The sequence below is a fragment of the Mauremys reevesii genome, linkage group 8 (genome assembly GCF_016161935.1).
Source record: "Mauremys reevesii isolate NIE-2019 linkage group 8, ASM1616193v1, whole genome shotgun sequence".
In the NCBI taxonomy this organism is placed as follows: Eukaryota; Metazoa; Chordata; order Testudines; family Geoemydidae; genus Mauremys; species Mauremys reevesii.
In genome coordinates this window covers 79,343,140-79,371,138 of record NC_052630.1, presented here as the reverse complement: position 1 = coordinate 79,371,138, position 27,999 = coordinate 79,343,140, and the positions used below count along the sequence as shown (strand labels likewise).

Genomic DNA, 27,999 nt, shown 5'->3' with positions numbered 1-27,999 from the left:
TCTGGGCTCCAGCCAGAAGTGATGTGGCAGCCAGGGAGCTAGCCTCCCCAAGTCCATGGTTCACCCACTGCCCATGGTGTCTAACTAATGCCAATTGTGTTTGGAGGTTTGGGGCCTACCACGATTCAAATAATAAACAACAGATTATTATTTGTTGATTATATGTGGCTTGTTAGATAAGCCTCTTTCTAACACCTTCCTTCAGATGTTCGGCTGATGTCATGGGTAAATATATATTCCAAAGCTGCACAGGAAACAGCTGCATGACAAGAGAATGTGAATATGATCAACAGACAAAGCTGTATGAAGCTGGATGTAAATTTGTACCAGAAAAAACAGAAAATGCCCCAGCATCTATAATGTACATGCAAAGTCTCCCTTCTGTAAGTATTGTTACTGCTTTTTGCCCAGTTGGATATTCGGTGTCTTGTGGGTTGTTTCCATTAGGAGAAACTGATATGGAGTAAAGTATTTCTTTCATGCAATCTTGTTAGTTTACAAAGAATATACACAAAGTCCTGTTACTCTGAAGACAGTAGGACTCAAACAATAGGAGGTATTTTCATTGTTCACAGTTCCAAGCCTCTTTCAAGCCATCACTCTGCCCAAAAAACTTCCCCTCTGCTTTCCGAGCAACATTTCCAGTCCTCCCTCCCCATGCCCAACATTTGCTGAAGCACAGTGAGGTGGATCCACTGGCTTTCATTTAACTTCTCATTGCCAAGCCTATTTGCCTCATCACCCACCCACCCACAAAGGATATTACTTAGGGCACTGCTTTGCCCTGCAGCTCCCTACTACTGAGAGAAAAAGTCTACATTTCGGTGAGCAACCCAGTCCTATGCCACAGACACAGAAGGAGAAGGTCTGGAGAGAGTGATATCACCATGAGTTGGGGATTGATGTCCTTCATGGCATGGAGTCATCGTAGGGGTGCATGATCCATGACCAGGGTGAATTAATTGCCGAGAAGGTAATGTTGGAGTGCCTCCATGGCCCATTTCACAGTTAAGTCCTCTTTTTCTATAATGGAGTAGGCCTCTCAAGAACAATTTGTAACTCAGAATGGGATTTTCCTCACCATCAACCACTTGGGAGAAGACAGCCCCCATCCAGCTTCAGAAGCAGCAGTGTGTAGAAGGAATTTCTTGGTGAAGTCCAGGTTGTATAAAATGGGCTCCCTACAAAGGTGAGCCTTTTGTGGCTAAAAGACCTTCTCACAGGTTTCCATCCAATGGATCTTTCTCAAGCTGCTGTTCTTGAGCAGATTGTTGGGAAAGGCCACAGTAAATGAGAACCCTACTACAAACTGTTAGTAGTATCATGCCAGCCACTGCCCATGACCTGCTGTCGACACAGATCATAGGAAATCCCACCTTCATGGGTCTGACAGATGGCACCCCCATGACTCCTGATTGGCTCCCCACTCTATATAAATCTAGGGGGCATGTGACTTGGACTCTCACCCTTGTACTCACTCTGCCTTGGAACCTGACTATGCACTCCTCAGCTGCTCTCTACCTCAGATATTGAACCTGGCCCTTACTGCTGCTAACACCACCTAACAAGAGGTTCACATGAGCTACAGCTAGGCCTTCCCCAGCCTATTGTGGCTTTAAAAGATTGACATTCTGACAGGGCAATGTCCTGCTCCTGTCTTCTCCTGTCTTCAGAGACTCAGCGACCTTAATTGCCAACCGCCCCAGTGCAATTTATTTGCATTTGCTCTTCCCACCTCCTTACCGATCCAGGCAGCATAATTATCTACAGTTTCAGTTTCTCCTCAGTTCTCTGAGGAGAGGAGAGGAGAGAGACGGGATCTCTCTACTCAGAGATCTTTCCTGGTTTTGGCTCTGCTAGTCTGCCATTCTCTCCCCTGCACTGCCTTCTTGTGCCTTTTTCTATCTCCTGTGTCAATAGGCTAATTTGCTCATTAGTCCTCCCCCAGCCCATTCTAATCCACTAATTAGGCCCTGTCAGGTCCACCCTGGGGGAGAATTAATTGGTTTTTAAGTGTACAAAGCACTGGCTCAGCTGTTGGTTCCCCTGGGCCCTCGAAGACCATTGGGCTCGAGGTGCCTTTCTTTGATCCCGCATCCATTTCCTTTGGAAGATGAATTGCAGCTCCCACTTCTTCTATGCCCGGGAGAAAAAGAAGGGGGCTCAGAAACATGTCACCTGCCTTTTGGCAGAGGATGGCACCTCTTCATGGATCTGGTGGAGATGCATGTGAGGGCCAAGACCTTCTATTCCAGACACTTCTCCCTGGTCGAACCCACACCAATGCCTGCAGGGCGCTCTGGGACAGAGTCCTGACGGTCAGCGCAGGTGACCAGGACCGGCTGCAGCTGCCTCTCACTCTGACCAAGTTCTCAGAAACCCTCCATCAGATGCCCACTAATACATCTCTGGGTATGGACAGGCTGACCATGGAGTTCTACCATGTGTTCTGGGACGTCCTCAGTCCAGACCTTGCCATCATCTGGGATGAGTCCTTAGGAAGTGGGGTGCCTCTCCTGTTATGCAGGCAAGCTGAACTCACCTTGCTACCAAAGAAGGGGGACCTCCATGACCTTCGGAATTGGCGTCCCATCTCGCTCCTCAGCATGGACTACAAGGCCCCATCTTCATGAATCTGACTGGTACCAGGGCCAAGGCCAGGTCCGTGTCCACCAGACCCATGGTGGAAGCCTGGCCATTGTGGGAGGCTACAGTCAGGTCACACCCTGTTGCACCAGCCTTTGTCGCTGTTGCTGCTGAGCAGCTAAGTTTCAAATCAGTTGCTGCTGCTGAGTGGCCAGTTGCTGTAGGAGCCACTGTTGTTTCTGGTGTTGGTGTGTGTTCTGCTCCACCATTGATTTCAGTAGTTGCTCCACGTGCATATTGCTGGGGAGTATCTTCCAAGTGTGTTGATTTTTAAAAAAAAAAAAAATGTCCTGACCTCTTCCCTACCCTCGATGCTAGATCTGTGCCTGCATTCTCCCCCAAGTTTGTTCTGCGTGGGTTGCCTCTGTAGTGCCTCCTTGCGGCCCTTCAGGGTATGATTCATCTAGCTACAAGTCTTTGATGATATGTTGCTATGTCTATGAGGTCCAAAGTAGCATTGCTTTTGCCCTCTGGCCAAGGCTCACTTGAGACCTACCCCTTCCAAAGGAATCAGGAACAACAAAACACACAACTCAAAACAGAGTTGTCCAATGAAACTTATTTGGGACCCAACCTTTCTGTTCAAGGCTTGTCTCCAAACAGTTCTTGCTTTGGCTGATCCCCCAGGAGCTGGTTGTCCCTTCTAGCAGGAGCTTGTCAGGCCAGCAAGCTGGCTCAGACTCTGATCTGCAGCCAGGCTTCTCTCTGGAGAAGCAGAGTTCTGCTCTTCTTCCTGGGCAGCCCTGAGTTTAGCTAAGTTTCCTTTAGCTCCTCTCTCTGTGCCTGACATTTGCTGTTGGTGTAGTGGGATGGGACCAACTGGGTCCATAGGTTCTCATTAACCCTTTCATTGCCAGTGTGGGGCCTATCTGTCCCATCACAGGTGTATGGAAATACCCTGACGTTGTGGAAACTTTTGCTCCCGTTTGGGTCAGATAACAAAGTTACCCAGCTGGGGCATTTTCTGTTACAACATTGAGAAGGTTTATTCCTTTGTGACAGTCTAATCCTGTGATGTGCTAAACTCCCACTAAAATGTACGGATATTGAATGTGCTCAGCAACCTGCCCCAGACCTTACTTCTGGAGCTTTGAAAATATTCTATGGGCTAAATTCTGCCCTGCTGGGAGTAGCAAGGGGACACAGACACAGTGAGCTATTTATCCTCTTTAAAAGGATTCCTGCCAGCCAGGACGATCAGAGGGTTTTTGTTTTCAAAACTTTTCGTCTTCTGCATGATTTTCCCCTGGCAGAGTGTGTTGTTTCCCAGGTGCATTAGAGCCTTATGTAGCAATTCACTGAGACTCCATAGTAACTACATAACTGTGAACTTTGCTGATTATGTCTGTATTGCTAGGACCAGGGCCGGCTCTAGCTTTTTTGCAGCCCCAAGCAAAAAAAAAAAAAACCTGCCCAGCGGCCGGAACAGCAGAGGAGGGGCGGGAAACCAACCTGCCGCCCAGCTGGAGCAGCAAAGTGGAGGGGGCAGGAATTCTAGGAAACCTGCCAGCCGGTCGAAGCAACAAAGTGGGGGAGGGGCGTGAAACAAACCAACCGGCCGGCGTGGCAAAGGAAAGAAAAAACAAAAAAACAAAAAGAAAAAAATACCTGCGGGGCGGCGGAGCATGGGTGCAGGGCGACTCCCAGCCCTGCAGACCCTGGGCAGCAGAGAGCACACCCCAGCTAGCGGGGGGCAGGGGGAGAGAGAGAAGGGGGCAGCCAGGGCTTCCTTAAGCGAGGTGCTCGCCATGCGGCCCTTCCCGCCACGCCGCCTGCTGAGAGGGCTCCGCGTCGCTCTGGGGGGCAGGCAGGGAAGGACACGGGCTGCTGTGCCGGGCTTGCTGCAGAACTGGCACCACTCCCAGCAGCTCCCCTCCTCCGTGCCGCCGCCCCCTACAGGGCGGCAGGAGCAGCAAACCAAAAGAAAAAATCCTACAGGGGTGGCAGAAGCGGCGAAGCGCAAAAGAAAAAAAAAAAGGGGTTGGGCGGAATGCCGCCCCTTGGAATCTGCCACCCCAAGCACCAGCTTTCTCGGCTGGTGCCTGGAGCCGGCCCTGGCCAGGACATCCTTACAACACTGATTAAATACAGGTATGTCTACACTGCACTCAGATGTGTACCTGAACTTCCGTCATACATATTGCTGCTAGCTTTAATCTAGCTAGCGAGGCTAAAAATAGCAGCGAAGACGTGGTGCAATGGACACTGGTATAGACTAGCAATGTGGAGTATATATATCCAGGGTTCTGGGTGGGTTTGTACAGCCCAGGCTGCCACATCTTTACTTTGATCAATAGACAAACTAGCTGGGTTAAAGATAGCATGTGTTTACCCTCCTGAGCTCCAGTCATACCTCTGATTGCAGTTTGGACATACCTGTGTAACCCCTGAAACAGATTCTTTGGGAACACTCTTCTTTGATGACTTCTTCCAAGGTCCAGAACATAGAAAGATTTTATTCTCTATAGCCTTTAGAGCAGGCAAAGAATTTCTGTATTTGTGGTTGTGGTGAGCAATGGAAAAATAGTAGACTAGGATTTGCTACTACATGTGTTCTCTTGCTTTTCAGTAATCATTCTTCTCTTCCAATTGGCTTCTTTTAGGTGGTTGAGTTCTGTGATCAAAGTACTCATAATGGAAAGGCTACAAATATGCAGAACAAAATGTGCGACCACAAAAGCACCTGGGAAGTAATTATGAACTCTACTGACTTCAGTAACACCTCTCCAATAAATAGCACAAGTCCTCCATTTGAGACCTCCTTCTCATTGCTGCAGACCAAAGACAGAGTAGTCTGTCTAGTACTTGATGTTTCTGGGAGCATGGCTTGGGTAAGAATAAACATACAAGTTCGTGTTTTTTTTTTTTTTTTTTTTTAGCAGAACTGCTTAGAAACAGTTAGAAAACAATGTAGTGCAGGCCTGCACAACTTGTAAAGCAGCGAGGGCCACATTCCTCCAAAGAAAACAGCCGAGGGCCAAAACCTCCCGGCCCCGCAGAAACACCCCGCCCCAAGGCCGTCCAGCCCTGCAGAAACTAACCCTCCTTCCCCAGCGCTGCCCCACCAAAACAGCCGTGGGCCAAAAAGGAAGGTTCGGGGTGGGGAGGTGATACTTTATTTTAAATCAACCGGGGGCTCCCAGCTGAAGAAGTGGCTTGGAGCCCTCAGGGTCAAATTAAAGGGCTCGGGGCTCCGGCAGCTGGGGGAACCCGGCAAGGTCAGCTCTAGGTTTTTTGCTGCCCCAAGCAAAAAAAAGTTGGCTGCCCCCCGTCCCAGCCCTTGGCTCCCCCCTGTACCCCCCTGCTGCCCCAATCCTGGGCTCTCCCCCCACTGACCCACACCCCCTGCCGCCCCAGCGCTGGGCTTCCCCCTTTCCTCCCCACCAGTGCCCACCCCCCACCCTGCTGCTGCCCCAGCCCTGGGCTCCCACCCCCCCACCAGTGCCTCCCCGCCACACACCACCTGCCTCCCAGCCCTGGGTCACTGGTAACTCGCTCCCAGGGAGGGTCATTCAGCAGGAATTTTGGATGTGCACAAAACACAGACAGGATTGGTTCCCATATGGTTACAGAGCTGCAGTAAAGTGGAACAATTTTCAGCTTGTATTATTGGAAGATATCTGGATGCATATTATAAGACTGTCCTCCATAAATGAGGAAAAGTTGAGGTGCCTTGATTATTCTTTTGTTCCACTCTTTCTTTCTATGGGGAATTTGCCAATGCAATATCACTGTCTTCCTTAAACAAACAAAAAGGCAATGGCTGTTGAAAATAGCAATTCCAGTGTTAATAAGCATTTCTTGCTCAATTTTATCCTACTTTTTCTACAGCAAGTTACAGTGGATCAGTATATTTGATTTGGGAGAAATGAAGTAACAGCTGCCCAAACTGAGCTTGAGCACTCCTGAATCCTGAGGTGTTCAAATCTGGAAGGCAGGTGCTGGGGGTGGGGGCCTGTGGGCTCCATGGGGGAGCATGGCAGCAATGTGTCTGGAGCTGCATGGAGCCAGACACGCTGGTCTGAGTGGCTCGGTAAGGGGGCTGGGGGTTGGAGAAGGGGTAGGGGGTTCCAGGGGGCAGTCAAGGGACAGGGAGCAGGGGTGGTTGGATGGGGCAGAGGTTCAGGGGACAGGCAGCAGTAGGATAGGCATGGGAGTCCCATGGGGTTTATCAGGGGACAGGTAGGGGTGGGGTCCTGGGGGAAAGTTGGGGGTCTCAGGAGGGCAGTTGGGGACAAGGAGAAGTGAGGCTTAGATAGGGGCTGGGGTTCCAAGGGGCAGTTGGAGCAGGGGTCTTGGGAGGGAGCAATCGGGGGACAAGGAGCAGTGGCATTTAGATAGGGGGTGGGGGCCCTGGGAGGGAAGTTGGGGCAGAGGTCTGGGGAGGGGGCAAACAGCGGCCACATGCCGGGATTCAAACGGCTCTGGGCTGCCCGCAGCCGTGGGGAGCCCTGAGCCCTTTAAATCCCAGCCGCAGCTGGGAACCTCTGCGGGCAGCCCAGAGCCCTCTGACTCCCGGCCGCAGCTGAGATTTACAGGGCTCTGGGCTCCCCGGGGCTGCGGGCAACCCAGAGCCTTTTGATTCCCGGCCGCGGCCGGGATTCATAGGGCTTTGGGCTGCCCACAGAGTGCCGTGTGCGGGAGATTTAGAATCCCCTCGCGGGCCGCACAGTGAGGCTCCGCGGGCCGCATGTTGTGCAGGCCTGATGTAGTGTATACAGTGGCATAAAAGGTTCTAACACCAGGGGGAGTGAACACTTAAAAAAGGTGCCACCCGACATATCAAATTACACCTCTACCTCGATATAACGTGACCCGATTTAACACGAATTCGGATATAAGGGGACAAAGCAGAGCTCGGGGGGCTGCGCACGCACCCGGTGGGATAGCCCCTCTCATCTCTCCTGAGGGGGCTGATCTGCAATCTGTGGCCCCTGGAAGCAGGCAGCACACAGGAGCTGGGGGGGCACAGTCCTCCGCATAAGAGAGACAATCGGACAGAGGTGGGCAGGGTCTGTTGGGGGGTTGCATGGGGGAGAGGGGGTGGGAGGCTGCACTGGGAGACTCTCCAATGCAGCACCTAGCCATGCTGGCTCTGTGCATCATGAGGCACTCGGGAAAAGGAGGCAGCAAGAGAGAGGCCGAGGAGGAGTAACCTTCCCCTCCCAGCTGGGTCTGTGAGTCCCTGATCTCACAGAGTCTCAGTGCTGCAGGCACCCAGCCCCCAGGTAGAGACCCCAGCGCGCCAAGCAGGCGCGTGGGGCGGCATTGTCCTAGCAGGGCGGCATTTGGCTCCGGCTGGACCTCCCGCAGGCATGACTGCGGAGGGTCCCCTCTTCCCGCGACTCCGCTTGAGCTCCCGCAGGCATGACTGCGGCAGGTCTGCTGGTCCCGTGGCTCAGACAGAGCTCTTGCAGGCATGCCTGCAGATGCTCCACCGGAGCCGCGGGACCACGGGACGGTCCACAGGCACTTCTGCCCCCGCCACGGGACCGGGGAAGGGCAACACGAGCAGCGCAGCGCGCCGCCCTGCTTGGGGCGGCAGATTTTCTAGAGCCGCCCCTGGGTACTGGGCTGCAGTGCAAGCTAGAGGGGCTGATACAGAGAAGTCAGGACCAGTCAGAGCGCTTCCCATGTCATCATAAAAACTCACTCCTGGAAAGCTGGGTGAGGGGGTAGTATATATCAAGGTGGGTGAGGTAATATATTTTATTGGACCAGCTTCTCTTGGTGAGAGAGAAGCTTTTGAGCTTTCACAGAACTCTTCTTCAGGAAGAAGAAAGATCTCCGTGAAAGCTCCAAAGTTTGTCTCTCTCTCTCTCACCAGCAAAAGTTGCTCCAATAAAAGATATTCCCTCACCCACCTTGTGGCTCTAATTTTCTGGGAACAACAGGGCTACACCAACCCAGCATACAAAAATGCAAGATTCTCATGAACAGCAGAGTGACCACCATCACACCAGGACACTATTTTCATGATTCATCTTAGCATAATGTCATCATCACACCAAGGAAGCAGCACTATCAGCACAATGATATAAATATAGCCACATGTGCATGCCAAAAATTCACAGTACAAGCGCACTGGGATCCACACAGCAGGACAATAGTGTCAGTGTAGCTCTCAGTCTCTAAGTCCATCCCCACTAAACTAAGTCTGAAGTTTCAGCTAAACACAAGGGCACCTACAAATAGTTGTACTAACAGCAGGATCTCTACTGGCACAATAGGAGGAGTTGCATGTCAGGGCACTAATTCCCAAGCCCAGTGCAAGGCAATATGGGATCCAGACACCAGGTCCTTAGAACCAGAATTTGTACTCACAGGAGAGAGGGATGAAATTAGAGAGTTACAGAAGGCAACTCCCAAGAAACAAGGCATTGGCCAAATGGCTGGATGGATGTTAAACCACCATCACCAGCCATTGTGTGCAGCAAGTTAATGACAATAAGTAACTTAATTACCACCATCACCGGAGAATTACTCAACCCTGGGACTCAGCAATGCCTCCCCCTCCTCCCAACATGATCACAAGCCCTTCCCTTAGGAGACAATTCAGGTTTCTCCTTGACAGGAGAGGGAAAAATCAGGCTACCTCTCCCTGCCACCCAACATGGTGCCTGGACTTGTACTATGTGTTTAGCTTAGTCCATGTGCTCTGGCAAACACAACAGCAGATAGTTTGTTCCAGCCTTCCCTTGGGAGACAATTCCATCCACACCCCCAAGGCAGAGATTGTACTGCTATGAAGATTTCCCCTGATAGTCTCAGTTTTCCTCTCCTCCCCCACACCCCATCCCTTTCCCACTGCCTCTTCCCTTCCACCCCTCACCCCTAAGAGGCAGTCACCCAGATGCCAGGGAGGGGGAACCAAGCACACTACATGGCCACTGTCTCTAAGAGGCAGGCGTCTCTGCCTGGGCAAGCAGGGACACCACACCCCACAGGAGACCAGGAGATGCACCTCCCTCCCCACCAATGCCTGTCCTGGTCCAGCTGCCCAGGTGCAGGGGATGTTTTTGGAGATGCCGCTGGCTGAGCCCCCTGCTCCGCACCATGCAGACGGCCATCCCACCAGCAGCCAGGTGCTGGCTCTCACAGTCACCTGGAGGGTTTCCAGTCTCTCCCCAGCCACCCTCACCACAAGAAAGACCCCCTTTGAAATACACTTACCAGCTGCTGCTACTGGCTGCGTTTAGTTGGGTGAGAGGTTAGGAGCTGCTGCTGCAGAGCCAGAGAAAGCACACCTGCCACAGTGCCACAAGAGGCAGGTAGGAGAAGGAGGTGGGGTCTCTCAGCTGCTCAGCCCCTTGCTCCAGGAGCAGTTTGCCTCACTGATTGGCTGGTGGCCAAAAACCAGCTAAACAGCGAACACTCACACTCCCCTAGCTAGCTACCCTACTGCCCCCGCTGAACAGCTGATGGCTCATGGGCCCACAAGGGCCCCATAAACAGTTGACAGGTGGGTGGGTGCCCCTGCCCCAACCGACCCTCTTCTTCCCCAAGGCCCCAGCCTCTCCTCCTCCCCAGAAGCCCAGCTTTTGGAGCTCAGTTCTTTCCCCCTTCCCTCATTGATTAACTGTCTGCCTCCCTCCTGCTGGGAGACAGCTAATCGGCAGGTTTATGCAGCACAATAGGGGAAGCCAGCAAAGCCAGCCTGCAGGAGTCCAGCTTGCTAGAGCTCAGTTCTTCCCCTCTCCTCCCTGTCGCAGGATCAGCTGTGTCCCTCCTCCTGGGAGACACAGCTGATTGGCGGGGTATGCAGCACGCTGAGGGAAGCTGGGCATGCCAAGCTTCAAAGCGGAGCATGAGCCCCGCCCCTGGTGCCATGGTAACCCCGCCTAAGGTGCGGCTTTTTTGAAAATGTGCTGAGGGGAAGCAGCTGCTTCCCCTGCACCCCACTAGCTATGCTACTGGGTGTATATATATTACAGTATTTTCTTTAGTCAATATTTCTGTAATCATCCTTTATTCTTTAAGAAAAAATTAAGGCCACTATTTCTCCCATTATACCTATTTAGGGATTGCTAAAAGGAAACTCATCAAATTCCTAAAAATGATATGCCAGACTTGGTCTCTTTTTCTTTACAAAATATAACTTGTGCTCCTCTTTTTAGTTTCAGATCCAGAATGTCAAAAACACAGTACTTCCCCAAAACAGAAAATATATCATAGATGCAAGTTTCATGATCTTGCAGAGGCTGCTATAGGTGATATGAGCCTTTAAAATTGTGGCATCTTAATGTCTGGAAAAAAACGTACATAATTTTTAGACACCTTTATGAGCCCTTTGTGAGTTGAATAACGATAGCAAAGGCAGCTGGCTTTACAAGTGGATGGATAAAAAGTAGTCCCAATATAAAAAAATATTAAAACCTCTCTAAAACATTCCAAGAATGCTTTTTTCTATCATACCAAATATAGTCACTCAAAATTTCATCATCAAGGAATAACGTTAGAATCCCCAGTTCATGCTATATCACACTATCATGTGCTCCATATATATTATTATATAATATAAATAAGGGTTTTACTATCGCTTTCTTTAAAATACAAACATTGTAGGTCTTCAGTTCAACAATCAACACAACTCCACTGAGGAGACAAATGATGAAGTTTTGATCTTAGGCTTATGGTATGGAATTTGTAAAGGATGGTGTATGGTATCCATCTTCTTTCTCAGAAAGATAATTTATGGGGCTTAAACAGGTTGTGAGTGTTTCTTAAAATATTTGACACAAACTCACAATAATGAATTCAGTGAAAACGTACAGGAAGATGCTTAAAATGGAATATATTATGTATTTCTGTGGCCTACAGGTTACTATATAATGTTTTATATGCTTTCAGTTTTGTAATTCAGTATTTCTCAATACCAAATCATAATTTCATTTTCTTTGTGACAAAGAAAGATAAGGATCTCAAATAAGTGGTGCATTTTGTGATGAGCTAAAGTTGAGCAGAATGGAATTCAGTGCTCTTGAAAGTAAAGTACTAAACACTGTCTGAAAGCAGGTCCAGGGCAGTTATACCCTGTGTAAGCTTCCCCTATACTGCTCTGCCAACACAATTTATTCCTGCCATGCCACACCATACAAGTCCATTCCTGGGACTGATCAACAAAGATTGACAATTTTCCCAAATTATCTAGTGAAGTTATGATGTGATAAATGTTTGTCATGCATGACACATGCTATGAAATCACCCAGCTAGGGACTGAGACTGGCACAGGATGTAACTGCACCAACCTAGAGATAATACTTCAAATTCTAGATCACAAGTGAAAATGAAGGTGGTGTTCTCTAATAATTATCCATCCCCAACTCACAAGCAAATGTTTTGATACAGCTGGCATTCCTTCTTCTGGAGAGATTTCAGATTGGAAAAGCTTATGTAGACTAGTACTATGAGCATTTTACTGTCATTAGCATCAAATTCAACCCAAAGCTATTGAGAGGCAAACAAGTACTAGATTTAAAGAGCTAAAAGATATAAATCAGCCCATCCCTTAATCTTAATACAGGAGAGGAAGAGAATCCTTAACTAGATCAAGAACAATGACAGCTAGTTTTATAGAGAAAGGAAAACTTCCAAGGGTCAACTTTCTCAGCTGGTTTTCAGCAATCTGTTCAAATATTTACATTTAAAATAAATCCTTTCACTGTAATGACCAAATTTTCAAAGTACCAGGAACCTGTGAAATAGAGGGGCTATCCTAAAGCATAGGTAGATTGGATACTGTTCCTGAGGCTGCAGCCATTTTACCTAAACAAATTATGTGAAAGAGAAAACCTTATTTGTGAGGAATATCACCACATTGCTGTTTGGCTGACACTGTTATATATCTACTGGATGTTTCAATATGAAGATACCCTTCCATGATAGCAGAACAAAGTACACATCTCCACTGGTCTGGAAAGAATATGTCTGGGGATGATATGTAAGGTAGTTTGGGTTACCCAGTGTGACAAAGTTCCTCCTCTACCTTGGTGGGTCCTGCGCTTATTGGCAGATTTCCTCACCTCACAGATTCACCATGTGGGTCGGGAAACAGCCCAGAGACCTTCCCCTCTGGTAGAAGCCACAGTCCAGGTCAATTCCTCCTGTATCTGATCAGGAGTTGAGAGGTTTGGGGGTAGCCCAGGCCCACCCTCTACTCTGGGTTCTAGCCCAGGGCCCTGTGGACTACAGCTGTCTAGAGTGCCTCCTGGTACAGCTGAGTGACAGCTACAACTCCCTAGGCTACTTCCCCGTGGCCTCCTCCCAACACCTTCTTTATCCTCACCACAGGACCTTTCTCCTGGCACCTGATAATGCTTGTACTCCTCAGTCTTCCAGCAATATGTCTTCTCACTCTCAGCTCCTCGTGCCTCTTGCTCCCAAACTGAAGTGAGGTACTTTTTAAACTCAGGTGCTCTGATTTGCTAGCCTGTCCCAATTGATTCTAGCAGTTTCTTAATTGGCTCCAGGTGTCTTAATTATCTTGCCTGTCTTAATTGGTTCTAGCAGGTTCCTGATTACTCTAGTGCAGCCTCTGCTCTGGTCACTCAGGGAACAGAAAACTACTCATCCAGTGACCAGTATATTTGCCCTCTACTAGACTCCTGTATCCCACTGGTCTGGGTCTGTCACACCAGATATTGGGTATTTGTCTAATTTTCCATATTTTCCCCCGAAATCTCTCATCTACTGTATGACAGGTACATTCCCATTTATCAGTACAAACTGAACAACATTAGTAATTGCTGTATTCTTGCTTTTTGCTATCTCTCTTGAAAAGCCTTGATAGTTCTAAGTACGTCCCTTTCTTCACCTGCAGTATGACCGCATTAATCGTCTCTACCAAGCTGCAGAGATATTCCTGCTACAGATTATCGAAAAGGGTTCCTGGGTTGGAATTGTCACATTCCATTCTACAGCACAAATTATATGTCATCTACGACAAATAGTCAGTGAGGATGTACGCCAGAATCTTATCAAATGCCTGCCTACATCAGCTGACGGAGCAACTAACATCTGTGAAGGAGTGCGCAAAGGATTTGAGGTGAAGGAGAACTTGGGGGGAATGTATCTTGGAATGCAGTGATAATGAAATGGAACTAGGAGGAGAATAGTGAGTAGGAAGGTGATATCACCTCTATGTACAGCAGTACTGAGATCACTACTGGAATACTGTCTCTGGTTCTGGTGGCCACATTTCAAAGAGGATGTTAGAGAAACTGGAAGGGGTTCAGAATAGAGCTACAAGAACAATTAAACGTTTGGAAAATTTGTTTTATAGTGAGAGACTTAGGAAGCTCAATCAAGTAAGTTCAATAGGAGCAGGTTCAGGGCCTAAGAAATTAACAAGGCCCTGCTTTGTTTCTACTAGCAAAAAAATTAAGATTGCTTTGAAAAAATCTTACAAGAATGCTTTGCCGGAATCTCAAGGCATTGTGCAGAGGATCTAAATCATATAGAAGCAGCAAAGAGTCCTGTGGCACCTTATAGACTAACAGACGTTTTGTTTCTTGCAAGATAAATCAAGAGAAGTGATCATTCACCCACGAAACATCATGCTGCAAAACTGCTGTTAGTCTATAAGGTGCCATATAACTCCTGCCCTTTCTAAGCTGCTTCACAGAGACCTACTAAATCATATGACTTCTCATATAGAAAATCCAAATTTTGTTTATTTTAACATTGGTTTAAGCATGGTTTTATTCTGAAAAGGGTTTATGTAAAATGGCACCTTCATACTACATGATTTCTCAAGTCACTTTCCAGAATGGGCATGGACAGGCTTCCACATGCCCTGTGCATATGCTGTCATTGGCAGCAGGACCTGGAGTGGGGGCCGGCGGACACCCATTACTACTACTTGGAATGCTGTAAGGAGTGTGCTAGACACCTCTCCCCTGAACCATCCTGCCCTGTACAGGCAGTGTAATTCAGACACTTTCAATTCAACTCTTGCCACATGACGCAGCACCTACACCAGCACAATTCACACTTGTGAGGAAAAGATTTTGCCTTACACTTGCACTTTAAGAATTTCTCTTGATGTAGACACTGCCTGTGTTAGAGCAGTTAACATTTACAATAAAGTCCTATTGCTAATACCTGAAATTTTCTTCTCAATTCAGGTGATTAAACAAAATTACTCTCATCTCGATGGTTCTGAAATTGTACTGCTGACAGATGGAGAGGATAGGGGTATGAGCAGTTGCCTTACGGAGGTGAAAAACAGTGGATCGATCATTCACATCATTGCCTTGGGGCCAAATGCTGATCCAGAACTAGAACAATTTTCAAATATGACAGGTGAGTAACTTTCTAAACTAACCCTGCTTTTGACTTGCATACTTGAAGCATGAAATGTAAAACTAGAGTGGCTTACAGCTTGCAATATGAAAAGAAAGTAAACTTAGTCACCTAATTCCAGTCCTATTTACAGAATGCTTTTTTTCACCTAAATAAACACAATAATATTGGGAGCAATTGTTTATCTTTATCTGTTCTTGCTTTAAAAAAACTGTATCCTGATAACACCCTGCTTAATAGCGAGGTTTGATAATTATATTACTGGGGGATGTTCCTCTAAACAAAAAGATAAGCTCGTGTTTAAATGATTAACATTTTCTTTCTGATGTTTACACAGCAGTGATATGCAAACCTATTAGTGTCCTAAATAGTTAAACAATGACCAACTCACAAACAGTCACAGCTGGGGGGCTCTAGCTGAGGAGTCAGCAACCACAGTCTCTGTACTTGCAACTAGGAGGCTCAGTCAGCTCTGCTTTGAGTTGGAGCTGCACTGTTACTTTTAACTTCAGCCATTTTAAGGAAAGCCAGATGGGTGCTGGGTGATGCTGCAGTACAGGACAACTACCATGGGAATTCCATGTGTTGATTTACAATGTAGCTTTACTCTGAATAGTGACTATGTATAAATTGCACCTTCTTAGTCAACAGAGATGCTCCTTTTGTGTATTCAGAGTCACATCTGCTTGCTTCAGGGACTTAAAGATCCTACTGCTTTTTACTCTTGTTAGCATTGTACAGCCAACATGGCTGTGAGAGAACAACCTGAATTCTGTTCTGGTTTGTGTATTATAACAGAATAGTTCACTAAGTTCTGATCACAGAATCTTTAGTGTTAAGTGACTGATTTGTGAGCCAGAAAGAACCCAGCTGGTCTTTCAGAGCCCAGTCTCAGCGGGCAGGACTCACTGTTTGAAATAAATGGCCAGATTTCCAAAGACACTGAGCACCAGAAGTTCCCATTGGCATTATGGGGGCTCAGCACATATGAAAGAGGCCCAACATTATATTTGTAAACTAAGTAGATTTGATCTGAGTCACCGAGAAGCAATAATCTTGGAATTCCACCATGTCATTTTTACAGAGGTCTTTTTCAGAGTGGAATTGCACTTTACAGGTCCATGGCTCAGAGTCCAGACTTACCAAGAACAGCCAATGAGTGAGCATTGTACTTGATGAAGTGCTACAGATGACAATTCTTAGTCAGACCGAGTTAGGTGGAGTTAAAATGTGAACAGATGGGATCATTTCCCAGGTCAGACTTGCTTTCTGCAGGAACTTTCTGGGTGTTTGTATTAATTGATTCTCCACCACCCAGCAGTTCCTCCCTGCACTGCCCCATGAATAAAGGATAATAAATTAAATTTTGTTCCTTTATCAGGTTAACACTGTGCTCTATAGCAACAGCCAAACTAGCATACAGCACATAACAAAAATCTACTGTTTTACAGTAAATGCCTATTCTGATTATTTTACCAATCACATTTCAGGAGGCAGCAAGTTTTATGCCACAGATACAGTTGATTCCAATGCCCTAATTGATGCATTCTGTGGAATTTCATCCAGAAGTGGAAATATTTTTGGACAGTCTATTCAGGTCTGAGTTTCAAATTTTGTTTGTTCTTTCACATTAATAATCAGTTACTGATCAATTAAGAGTAATTGTAGTAGTCTGTAATCTTAACTATTGCACTGCCAGTGACTGATCTTAAAATATAAACTGATATTTGGAAATGGCAGTGGGATTTGTGTGTGTGTGTGTGTGTGTGCTCTGTTATTAACAATAAAATGAAACAGATAATGAAACAAAGAAAATTAAAATTTCTCACAATAAGCTATGCAAAGGGACTTATATAGCTAGAGGTAGGCAGAAATACCATAGTATGTGTGGTCACTCCTGTGTAGAATGCTGTAAATAAGTGATCTTGTTACTATATTAACGTTATCAATAATGAGGAATCTATCTCAACTGCTTCTCTTCTACACAGTAGGTAACTTTTTCATTCCCAGCTTTCCTGACACTTCTCATGATCTATTTCAACTCAGCGATGATTTCTTCAAAATAATTGAGGCTAGTAGTACTGATTTATCCCCTCCTCCTATTTCTACAACAGCTCTTGGATTGTGCTATCTATAACTTAACTTTGTTAAATCCCTCACTTTGTTAAATCTCTGCTATGGACCCACTTTTGCACTTTATCTGAATCATGCACAGCAACTAATATAGGTTTGGTAATGGACTACTTAGCTTCTCTGCAATTGTATAGTGGTCTTGACAAGAACTCAAGAATGGCCATACTGGGTCAGACCAATGGTCCATCTAGCTCAGTAACCTGTCTTCCAACAGTGGCGGGTGCCAGATGCTTCAGAGGGAATGAATAGAACAGGGCAATTTATCAACTGATTCATTGCCTGTCCTTCATTCCCAGCTTCTGGCAGTCAGAGGGTTGTTTGGTTTTTTTTGAGATGGGGCTACCAGAACTTCACACAGTGTTCAAGGTGTGGGCATATCATGGATTTATATAGCAGCATTATGATATTTACTTTCTTATTATCTATCCCTTTCCTAGTGGTTCCTAACATTCTGTTCACTTTTTTGACTGCTGCTGCACATTGAGTGGATGTTTTCGGAGAACTATTCACAATGATTCCAAGATCTTGAGTGGTAACAGCTAATTTAGACCCCATCATTTTGTATGTATTGTTGGGGTTTTCTTTTACAATGTGCATTACTTTGCATTTATCAGCACTGAATTTCATCTGCCATTTTGTTGCTCAATCACTCAATTTTGTGAGATCCCTTTGTAACTCTTTGCAGTCAGCTTTGTATCATCTGTAAACTTTGCCACCTCCCTGTTTTGCCCCCTTTTCCAGATCACTTATGAATAAGTTGAACAGCACTAGTCTAGTACAGATCCCTGGGGAACCCTGCTATTTACCTCTCTCCATTATGAAAACTCACTATTTATTCCTACCCTTTGTTTCCTGTCTTTTAACCAATTTCTGATCCAGGAGAGGAGCTTCCTTCTTATCCCATCACTGCTTACTTTGCTTAGGAGCCTTTAGTGAGGGACCTTGTCTAAGGCTTTCTGAAAGTCCTCATACAGTATGGGCACTGGATCACTCTTGTCCACATTTGTTGACCTCCTAAAAGAATACTAATACAGTAGACTGGTGAGATGTGGTTCCCCTTTACAGAAGCCATATTGACTCTTGCCCAACATATCACATTCATCTATTAGTCCGATAATTCTAATCTTTACTAGTTTCAACCAATTTGCCTGGTACTGGAGTTAGGCTTACTGCCCTGTAATTGCCAGGATCGCCTCTGGAGCTTTTTCAAAAACTTAGCATTACATTAGCTATCCACCAGTCATATGGTACAGAGGCTGATTTAAGCAATAGGTTACATACCACAGTTAGTAGTTCTGCAATTTCATATTTGAGTTCCTTAAGAACTCTTGGGTGAATACCATCTGGTCCCGGTGACTTATTACTGTTCAATTTATCTATTTGTTCCAAAAACTCCTACACTGGCACCTCAGTCTGCGATACTTCCTCAAATTTGTCACCTAAAAAGAATGACTCATGTGTGGGAACCTCCCTCACATCCTCTGCAGTGAAGATTGATGCAAATAATTCATTTATCTTCTCCACAAAGGTCTTGTTTTGCTTGAGTGCTCCTTTAGCACTTTGATCATCCAATGGCTTCATTGATTGTTTGGCAGGCTTCCCGCATCTGATGTACTCAAACAAAACAGCAAGAAGACCAAACAGAGCCATCATGACTAAACAGCAGAGGAAACAGATGTGGTTAGAAACAAAAAGACATGTTCTAAAAATTGGAAGTCAAATCCTAGTGAGGAAAATAGAACACAGCAAACTCTTCCAAATCAAGTGCAGAAGTATAATTAGAGCAGCAAAATGTGGCACCTTACCTTATACTAACAGATGTGTGTTATTATATAGGCCACAAAGTATAATTAGGAAAGCCAAAAAAGAGTGTGAACAGCACCTAGCAAGAGAGACAAAAACTAACAGCATTTTTTTATTTGAGGTATACACATCTTTTGAGCCTCTGTCTTAGTGTTTTTTAAGTTTGCATGCAATTTGAAGGCATTTCACTCCTCTGACTGTTCCTTTTAATTTCCATTTAACCTCCTCATTTTTGTTTAGTTCCCATTTTCAAAATTAAATGTTCCTGTGGTGGGTATCTTTGGTATTTTCCCCACTACAAGAATGTTAAATTTAATTACAGTGTTGGTGCTATTGCCAGGCGGTTCAGCTATAGTCACCTCTTCGACCAGATCCTGCGAACCACATAGGACTAATTAAAGGCATGCATCTCCCTTTGTGGGTTCCTGGACTAGCTGCTACATAAAGAAATCATTAATGATATCTAGAAATTTTATATTTGCATCCCATCCTGAGGTGACACATTCCCAGTCAATATGGGGATAGCTGAAATCCCCCATTATTATTGGGTTTCCTGTTTTTGTAGCTCCACTATCACATCTATTCAGGAGAAAGGAAACATTTTGTTTCCTTTTATTTTCTGGGCTATTAACAGCTGCTATTAAAAGACAATTGATCTCACTTTCTAAGCACTTAGATCATCAATCTCATCACTAGAGTACCATCTGAACACCTGACTCTCAAATGTCCATCCAGATGCTCTTTGAAATAATGTTTCCGTATCTAGTTTCTCATTTTTATTCTAAACAGAAAGTACTTTTCTAATTGTAGTTTTTCTAATCCATAAAACAGAAGTGAGCAAATCTACTTGCAGCCTGGTAGTCCAATGGGCCACTATAAAACTCCTATTGGTAGCTTATCTGTAAATTCTGGTGGCTCACATGTGCAACACCAATGTTGGTAAAGGAAATCTTGTTTCTCTTCTCTCTCATTGTGCTGTCCTTCTGGAAACAGGCTGAGAGCTGGGGAGGAAATGTAGCACTAATCTCCTGCACAGACGGCATTTGATAGCTAGGTGGATAGACCACAAAGAGCAGTGGAAGGAGACCCTTGGTTACTATATTTTCACATTCTTAAGCAATTGTACTCTGCAAATGGGCATTACAGGAAATTTGCTCAGGGCTTCATCATTCCACTCCCTGCAATGGCTAGTCCACATGGCCCTCGCCCTCCGGCTAGTTCCCCAGGTGTGGAGGCACGGTGCCTCCTTTGCACAACCCTGAGCTCTGCACAGAACAGCAGAGACCTGCTCAGGGTGGTGCCAGCTTTAATCCTCCTCTGTCCCCTCTTCCAGCAATGGGCCAGTTGTCCACCAGCCAGTCAAGGTGCATTCTGAAGAACATGGATTTGTTCTCCCCTTTAAGACGAAAATGAACCACTCTGAAATTACTAAGTATCAGAGGGGTAGCCATGTTAGTCTGGATCTGTAAAAGCAGCAAAGAGTCCTGTGGCACCTTATAGACTAACAGACGTATTGGAGCATGAGCTTTCATGGGTGAATACCCACTTCATCAGATGCATGATCATGTTCCAATACGTCTGTTAGTCTATAAGGTGCCACAGGACTCTTTGCTGTTTTTTCTGAAATTACTGGTATTTTAACTGTTTATCTGCTAACTAGCCATAAATCATATTTTATTGTCTAATAGCTTGAAAGTACAGCTCGGAGTGTCACATTGAAGCAGTGGATGAATGGTACAGTGATTGTAGATTTCACTGTGGGAAAAGACACCTTCTTTGTAGTTACATGGAATCAAAGCACATCTCCACCAGACATTTTACTGCGGGACCCCAAAGAAAAAGAATATAGAATGTCAAACTTCACATTTAGTAATCTAAACCTCCGAACAGCTCGACTGAAGATAGCCGGCACTGCAGAGGTAAAGACTAAACTTTGTTTTATTATCCAGACATGTTAACATTTCATAGACTAAAATGCACCGTCTCATTTTAGAAGTTATAAACACATATTCCTAATGAACCAATTTTATCCTTGGTGTAACTCCACTGACTTGCAATGGAAGTTGGGTATCTAACTGTCATTTGTGCTGTTCCTAATTTTTTATTATGCTCTACACACATCCCAAGTATACAAGACTGCCAGACAAAACACTGAATTCAGGGGAAGTTAAGGGTGAGAGTACGTATCTATAATATACGGGTTCCAGTCCTTCCAAGAATGTGATAATTCTCAAACATCCACTACTAAAACTGAGCAAATTCAGACATAAGGTTAAATTTAAAAGAAACCAAACATTTGAGAGCACGAAGAATCATAAGTAAGGTACCCAAATTACCTCAGCTCTGGTCCTCTAGCAATACCCTAACTGCCCTTTGTGCCTTGGAAAATCTCCCCTGAACTAAGATAATAATTAACTAAGGGAAACACAAAGCTGCCCTTAGACTAATGAAGTCTTATATTATATTTTTATAGTCCATATATTTGACTTGCAGGTGGGGAATTGGTTATATATGATTCAAAATAACCAGACAGAATCTCAGGTCATATCAATGATAGTAACCTCTCGAGCAGCATCTATGGATGTGCGTCCAGTGACTGTAAAAGCCCACATGAATAAGGATACAAACAACTTCCCTAATCCAATGGTGATTTATGCAGAAGTTAGTCAAGGATTTTTGCCTGTTCTTGGTGCTACCGTGATGGCCACTGTTGAACAAGAGACTGGATCTGCAGTGGAGCTCAAACTCCTTGATGATGGTTCTGGTAATCTGATTATTACTTTCCTTACATTTTTGTCTACCCATTTTGTGATATGTATTTTAGAATGTCTCTGCACTCTGCTTCCAAACTTATCACTAAGGGTTCAGTCATGCATATGCCATGAGCACAGAACAAGGGGCAGCAAGTGGAGGGAGATGGTAACTCTGGTCTCCTCCACTGCTTCAGGATGAGAGTAAACTGCACTGGGTCTAAATTGGTGCAGCATGTGTGCCCTGACATGCTGGTGCACTTACACTGTTGGGTGTATTAGGAAGGAGGAGAGAGAAAAACTGTGCCCAAGAAGAAGGGAGCGTCATGGTTGTGCAAAGCCTTCTCCCTCTCCTGTGCTCTTACCTCTGAAGCAAATAGCCAGCACAGGGACAGAAAGGGGTCCATTGCCTTGTAGGTCTGATTCAACCATATTCATTGTTTGAACTTATGTATATTTTACATGATGGTCTGCCCTGCAGAGGGGATGCAGGTGGCAGAACAGGAGAGCAAGAGTCTGTTTCTATAGTTTGTCACAGGCTATATAGGCAGTATAGCTAGGTTAAAAATATCTCCTTCAAAAGTATGAATTACATAGATTATTATTCTCCTTTTCCAATCTACTGTGCCCACAGAGGTGATGTGATTCAAATGCACAGTTCTATTGTTCTCCAACTTCTCCATTATCTGAACCATGTCACACAAACTGTAGACTCTCTCCTCCCCACATTCCAGCATTGCTTCAATCTCAAAGTAGTTTAGTCTGCCGACCACCAAGAAGGGCTCCACAGATCAGACCACTATGGAGAACTACTAAGAAGCAGTTGAGAACTACTGGCCTATTGGTTACTATTGGAAACAACAGTAAATACACAGTAACGTGTTTTAATGCTACATTGTTATCTCCAGTTAAATATGTAAAGAGCTCATGTCACCACAATGGGACCGATCCTGTTTTCACCTAAGTCTGTATCAAAGCTCTTATTGATTTCAATAGAAGAAGGAGTAGGTGCTCAGTGTTTATGAACTGAACAGCAAAAAATGCCCTTGCTTAACAAAGGTACTTTGTCTGGATAGTTAATTATTACTATTTGTATGTCTAGGGGCTGATATTATGAAGAATGATGGAATCTATTCAAAGTACTTTACATCTTTCAAGGGAAACGGTAGATACAACTTAAAAGTGCGTATCCAGGGGAGAAATCAGACTGTCAGACTTGGCCGCAGGCAGAGCCGAGCCTTGTATGTTCCCGGCTACATAGAAAATGGTAAGGAACATTAATGAAGTAGAAAATTTTCTCTCTCTCTCTCTGCGTGTGTAAAAATATAGATGAATGGGAGATCATTTAACTTCACAAAAAGCTTTTTAACCTTAACATTTGTTACATGTATCTTTGCCACTATTGTTTATACTTTTAGAAAACAGTAGCTGGAACCACAGTATTTTTGCTATATATGAGCACTGGGTATAGTACCACATTTTTTATATATTATATAGTATAATAATTAAGTGCTCTTTGGAACACGTGGGAGTTGCCAGAGATCCTGGCGGGACCAGTGCAACCACTAGGCAGACTAGGCAGCCACCTAAGGTGCCAAGATTTGGGGGCACTGCCACCAATCAAGACGCTGGCTGCAGATTGCAGACTGTAGGGAGAGAAGATGTATATGATCATAGAATCATAGAATATCAGGGTTGGAAGGGACCTCAGGAGGTCATCTAGTTCAACCCCCTGCTCAAAGCAGGACCAATTCCTAACTAAATCATCCCAGCCAGGGCTTTGTCAAGCCTGACCTTAATAACCTCTAAGGAAGGAGATTCCACCACCTCCCTAGGTAACCCATTCCAGTGCTTCACCACTCTCTGAGTGAAAAAGTTTTTCCTAATATCCAACCTAAACCTCCCCCACTGCAACTTGAGACCATTACTCCTTGTTCTGTCATCGGGTACCATTGAGAACAGTCTAGATCCCATCCTCTTTGGAACCCCCTTTCAGGTAGTTGAAAGCAGCTATCAAATCCCCCCTCATTCTTCTCTTCTGCAGACTAAACAATCCCAGTTCCCTCAGCCTCTCCTCATAAGTTATGTGCTCCACCCCCCTAATCATTTTTGTTGCCCTCCACTGGACTCTTTCCAATTTTTCCACATCCTTCTTGTAGTGTGGGGCCCAAAACTGGACACAATGTTACTCCAGATGAGGCCTCACCAATGTTGAATAGAGGGGAATGATCACATCCCTCGATCTGCTGGCAATGCCCCTACTTATACAGCCCAAAATGGCATTAGCCTTCTTGGCAACAAGGGCACACTATCGACTCATATCCAGCTTCTCGGCCACTGTAACCCCTAGGTCCTTTTCCGCAGAATTGCTTCCTAGCCATTCGGTCCCTAGTCTATAACAGTGAATGGGATTCTTCCATCCTAAGTGCAGGACTCTGCACTTCTCCTTGTTGAACCTCATCAGGTTTCTTTTGGCCCAGTCCTCTAATTTGTCTAGGTCCCTCTGTATGCTATCCCTACCCTCCAGCATATCTACCACTCCTCCCAATTTAGTGTCATCTGCAAACTTGCTGAGAGTGCAGTCCATGCCATCCTCCAGATCATTAATGAAGATATTGAACAAAACCAGACCCAAGACCAACCCTTGGGGCACTCCACTTGAAACCGGCTGCCAACCTGACATGGAGCCGTTGATCACTACCCGTTGAGCCCGACAATCTAGCCAGCTTTCTATCCACCTTATAGTCCAATCATCCAGCCCACACTTCTTTAACTTGCTGGCAAGAATACTGTGGGAGACCATATCAAAAGCTTTGCTAAAGTCAAGGAATAACATCCACAGCTTTCCCCTCATCCACAGACCCAGTTATCTCCTCATAGAAGGCAATTAGGTTAGTCAGGCATGACTTGCCCTTGGTGAATCCATGCTGACTGTTCCTGATCACTTTCCTCTCCTCTAAGTGCTTCAAAATTGATTCATTGAGGAACTGCTCCATGATTTTTCCAGGAAATGAGGTGAGGCTGACTGGCCTGTAGTTTCCCGGATCCTCCTTCTTCCCTTTTTTAAAGATGGGCACTACAGTAGCCTTTTTCTAGTCATCCGGGACCTCCCCCGTTCACCATGAGTTTTCAAAGATAATGGCCAATGGCTCTGCAATCACATCCGCCAACTCCTTTAGCACCCTTGGATGCAGCGCATCCGGCCCCATGGACTTGTGCTCGTCCAGTTTTTCTAAATAGTCCCGAACCACTTCTTTCTCCACAGAGGTCTGGTCACCTTCTCCCCATATTGTGCTGCCCAGTGCAGCAGTCTGGGAGCTGACCTTGTTTGTGAAGACAGAGGCAAAAAAATAATTGAGTACATTAGCTTTTTTCACATCCTCTATCACTAGGTTGCCTCTCTCATTCATTAAGGGGCCCACACTTTCCTTGACTTTCTTCTTGTTGCTAACATATCTGACATACCTGAAGAAACCCTTCTTGTTACTCTTAACATCTCTTGCTAGCTGCAACTCCAAGTGTGATTTGGCCTTCCTGATTTCACTCCTGCATGCCTGAGCAATATTTTTATACTCCTCTCTGGTCATTTGTCCAATCTTCTTCTTGTAAGCTTCTTTTTTGCATTTAAGATCAGCAAGGATTTCACTGTTAAGCCAAGCTGGTCACCTGCCATATTTACTATTCTTCCTACACATCCGGTTTTTTCCTGCAACCTCAATAAAGATTCTTTAAAATACAGCCAGCTCTCCTGGACTCCTTTCCCCCTCATGTTATTTTCCCAGGGTATCCTGCCCATCAACTCCCTGAGGGAGTCAGTCTGCTTTTCTGAAGTCCAGGGTCTGTATTCTGCTGCTCTCCTTTCTTCCTTGTGTCAGGATTCTGAACTCAACCATCTCATGGTCACTGCCTCCCAGATTCCCATCCACTTTTGCTTTTCCTACTAATTCTTCCTTGTTTGTGAGCAGCAGGTCAAGAAGAGCTCTGCCCCTAATTGGTTCCTCCAGCACTTGGACCAGGACATTGCCCCCCACACTTTCCAAAAACTTCCTGGATTGTCTGTGCACCACTGTATTGCTCTCCCAGCAGATATCAGGGTAATTAAAGTCTCCCATGAGAACCAGGGCCTGTGATGTAGTAACTTCTGCTAGTTGCCGGAAGAAAGCCTTGTCCACCTCATCCCCCTAGTCTGGTGGTCTATAGCAGACTCCCACCACGACACCACTCTTGTTGCTCACACTTCTAAACTTAATCCAGAGACTCTCAGGTTTTTCTGCAGTTTCATACCGGAGCTCTGTGCAGTCATACTGCTCTCTTATATACAATGCAACTCCCCTACCTTTTCTGCCCTGCCTGTCCTTCCTGAACAGTTTATATCCATCCATGACAGTACTCCAGTCATGTGAGTTATCCCACCAAGTCTCTGTTATTCCAATCACATCATCAGCGCTGCAAGTTGCGCGACACTGCAAAGCCAGTGTGTGCCCAGCAGCCCCTGTACCCATAGGGAGGTGGAGTACGACAGCTGGGGAGACCTCTCTCAGCGGCGCGCCTCGACACACCTCTCTCAAAGCGCTGCTGCTGGAGCGAGCTCGCGCGCAGCACTGTGCGGCACATAGTTCCTTGACTTTGCCAGGACTTCCAGTCTCCCTGCTTGTTTCGCAGGCTTCTTGCATTTGTGTATAGGCACTTAAGATAACTCGCTGATTGTCCCACTTTCTCGGTCTGAGACAGGAGTCCTCCCCTCTTGCGCTCTCCTGCTCCTGCTTCCTTCCGGTATCCCATTTCCCCACTTACCTCAGGGCTTTGGTCTCCTGATAAGACTCACACTCCCAATGAATTGCTCTCCTGCCTTTAGAAAGTCAGCGAAGTCCTTTGATTTGATTGCTGTGTTGATATAACACGGCTACCCCTCTGATACTGTGTTGATAGGTACATTTACACAGTAATAGCTCCTTTGTCTTGTAGATTGCACAGCAGCCATAAGGAGAGTGGAGCACCTTGGGATGGGAAGTGTAGGACCCCTGCTGGGGCTGAGCTGTGCTGTCGGTGCAGTGCAGGCCAGGGCCGGCTTGCATGGCATGCTCGGAGAGTGGGCTGCAGGATTTGCAGGCAGAGGCTCTGCTGCTCCCTGGGGAGAGAAGGGAGGGACGCCGAAGCTGGCAGCTCTGCGGGCTCTCTTGCGTTGAAGGGCAGCTAAGCCACTTTAACCCACCTCCCTGCACCCCAGCTTTCTGCCCTCCCAACCCTGCTTTGGTGCGATGGCAGCGCACTCTCTGCCTCACAGTCCTGCCTGCCCCACACCCCCGTGCCGGAGCGAGAGCCTGGCATTCAACTTCCCAGCCTGGGCGCAGGATGGACTCATGAAGGCAAAGCAAGCAACACGCTCCCATTGCCCTGTTGCAATTGCACTTGGCCCGCTGCTGCATGCCAGGGACTGGAGAGGAGAGCGCCCATTTCACCTTGCGGCTCTTTGAATCCTACCCTGCCTGCAGCTCCCCGGCCAAACCCAGATTGTGCCCTCTCCCCCCTCCACACCCAAACCCGGTCTGCTCCCCTTGCACGCCCCAGCCAAACCCAATCCCTCACTGACCGAACCCGATCTGCTTCCCTTCCCTATCAACCCGATTCCCTCTCAGATTTAACCCAGTCTGCTTCCCTTCTCCACCTAACCTGATCCCTCACTGACCTGAACCCAGTCTGCTTCCTCCTCCTCCCAGTCAAACTCGAACCATCACTGATCGAATCCGGTCTCCTTCTCTTCCCCTCCCGAGCCAAACCCGATCCTCCCAGTGACTGAAACTGTTCTGCTCCCCTTGCACTCCCCAGCCAAACCCGAACCCTCACTGACCAAACCCAGTCTGCTTCCCTTCCCCACCTAACCCGATACCCCACTGACTCAACCCGGTCTGCTTCCCTTCCGCTTCCCAGCCAAACCCAATCCCCCACTGACCGAACCCAGTCTGCTTCCCTTCCCTATCAAACCCAATTCCTGGCCAAACTCGAACCATCACCGTCACTGACCCAACCTGGTCTGCTTCCTTTCCACTCCCCAGCCAAACCCGATCCTCCCAGTGACCAACCCCGGTTTGCTTCCCTTCCCCTCCCCAGCCAAACCCAATCCCTCACTGACCCGTGTGGTAAGATGAGGCCCTGAAACATAAACCCTTGGTATCAGAGGCCCGGTATAAGGCCCAAGGCCTGAACTAAGGTAATGGTCAAGACTTTGCTAACATAAAGCAAAATTAAGCTGTGAGCCAGAGGCAGGCCCTGCTCACAGAAGCTGGCAAGGAAAGGGCTGATGCTGCACAAAGAAACATACCTAAAAGGTACTGGGCACCAGCTATCAGCCCATTTGTATACTTGT

General features: G+C 46.3%; 1 protein-coding gene across 5 annotated transcripts in view; it reads left to right on the top strand.

Annotated features, from left to right (window-relative positions):
- Positions 1 to 27,999, top strand: part of LOC120370872 (calcium-activated chloride channel regulator 1-like) — a 100,611-nt gene that overhangs the window by 62,197 nt on the left and 10,415 nt on the right. For all 5 annotated transcript variants that reach the window (XM_039486149.1, XM_039486150.1, XM_039486148.1 and 2 more), the window contains 8 exons: positions 206 to 383; positions 5,250 to 5,477; positions 13,466 to 13,690; positions 14,772 to 14,949; positions 16,440 to 16,546; positions 20,574 to 20,804; positions 21,379 to 21,649; positions 22,738 to 22,902. In XM_039486149.1, the coding sequence (XP_039342083.1) occupies positions 206 to 383; positions 5,250 to 5,477; positions 13,466 to 13,690; positions 14,772 to 14,949; positions 16,440 to 16,546; positions 20,574 to 20,804; positions 21,379 to 21,649; positions 22,738 to 22,902 (1,583 nt within the window). The remainder of the gene's footprint in view (positions 1 to 205; positions 384 to 5,249; positions 5,478 to 13,465; positions 13,691 to 14,771; positions 14,950 to 16,439; positions 16,547 to 20,573; positions 20,805 to 21,378; positions 21,650 to 22,737; positions 22,903 to 27,999) is intronic.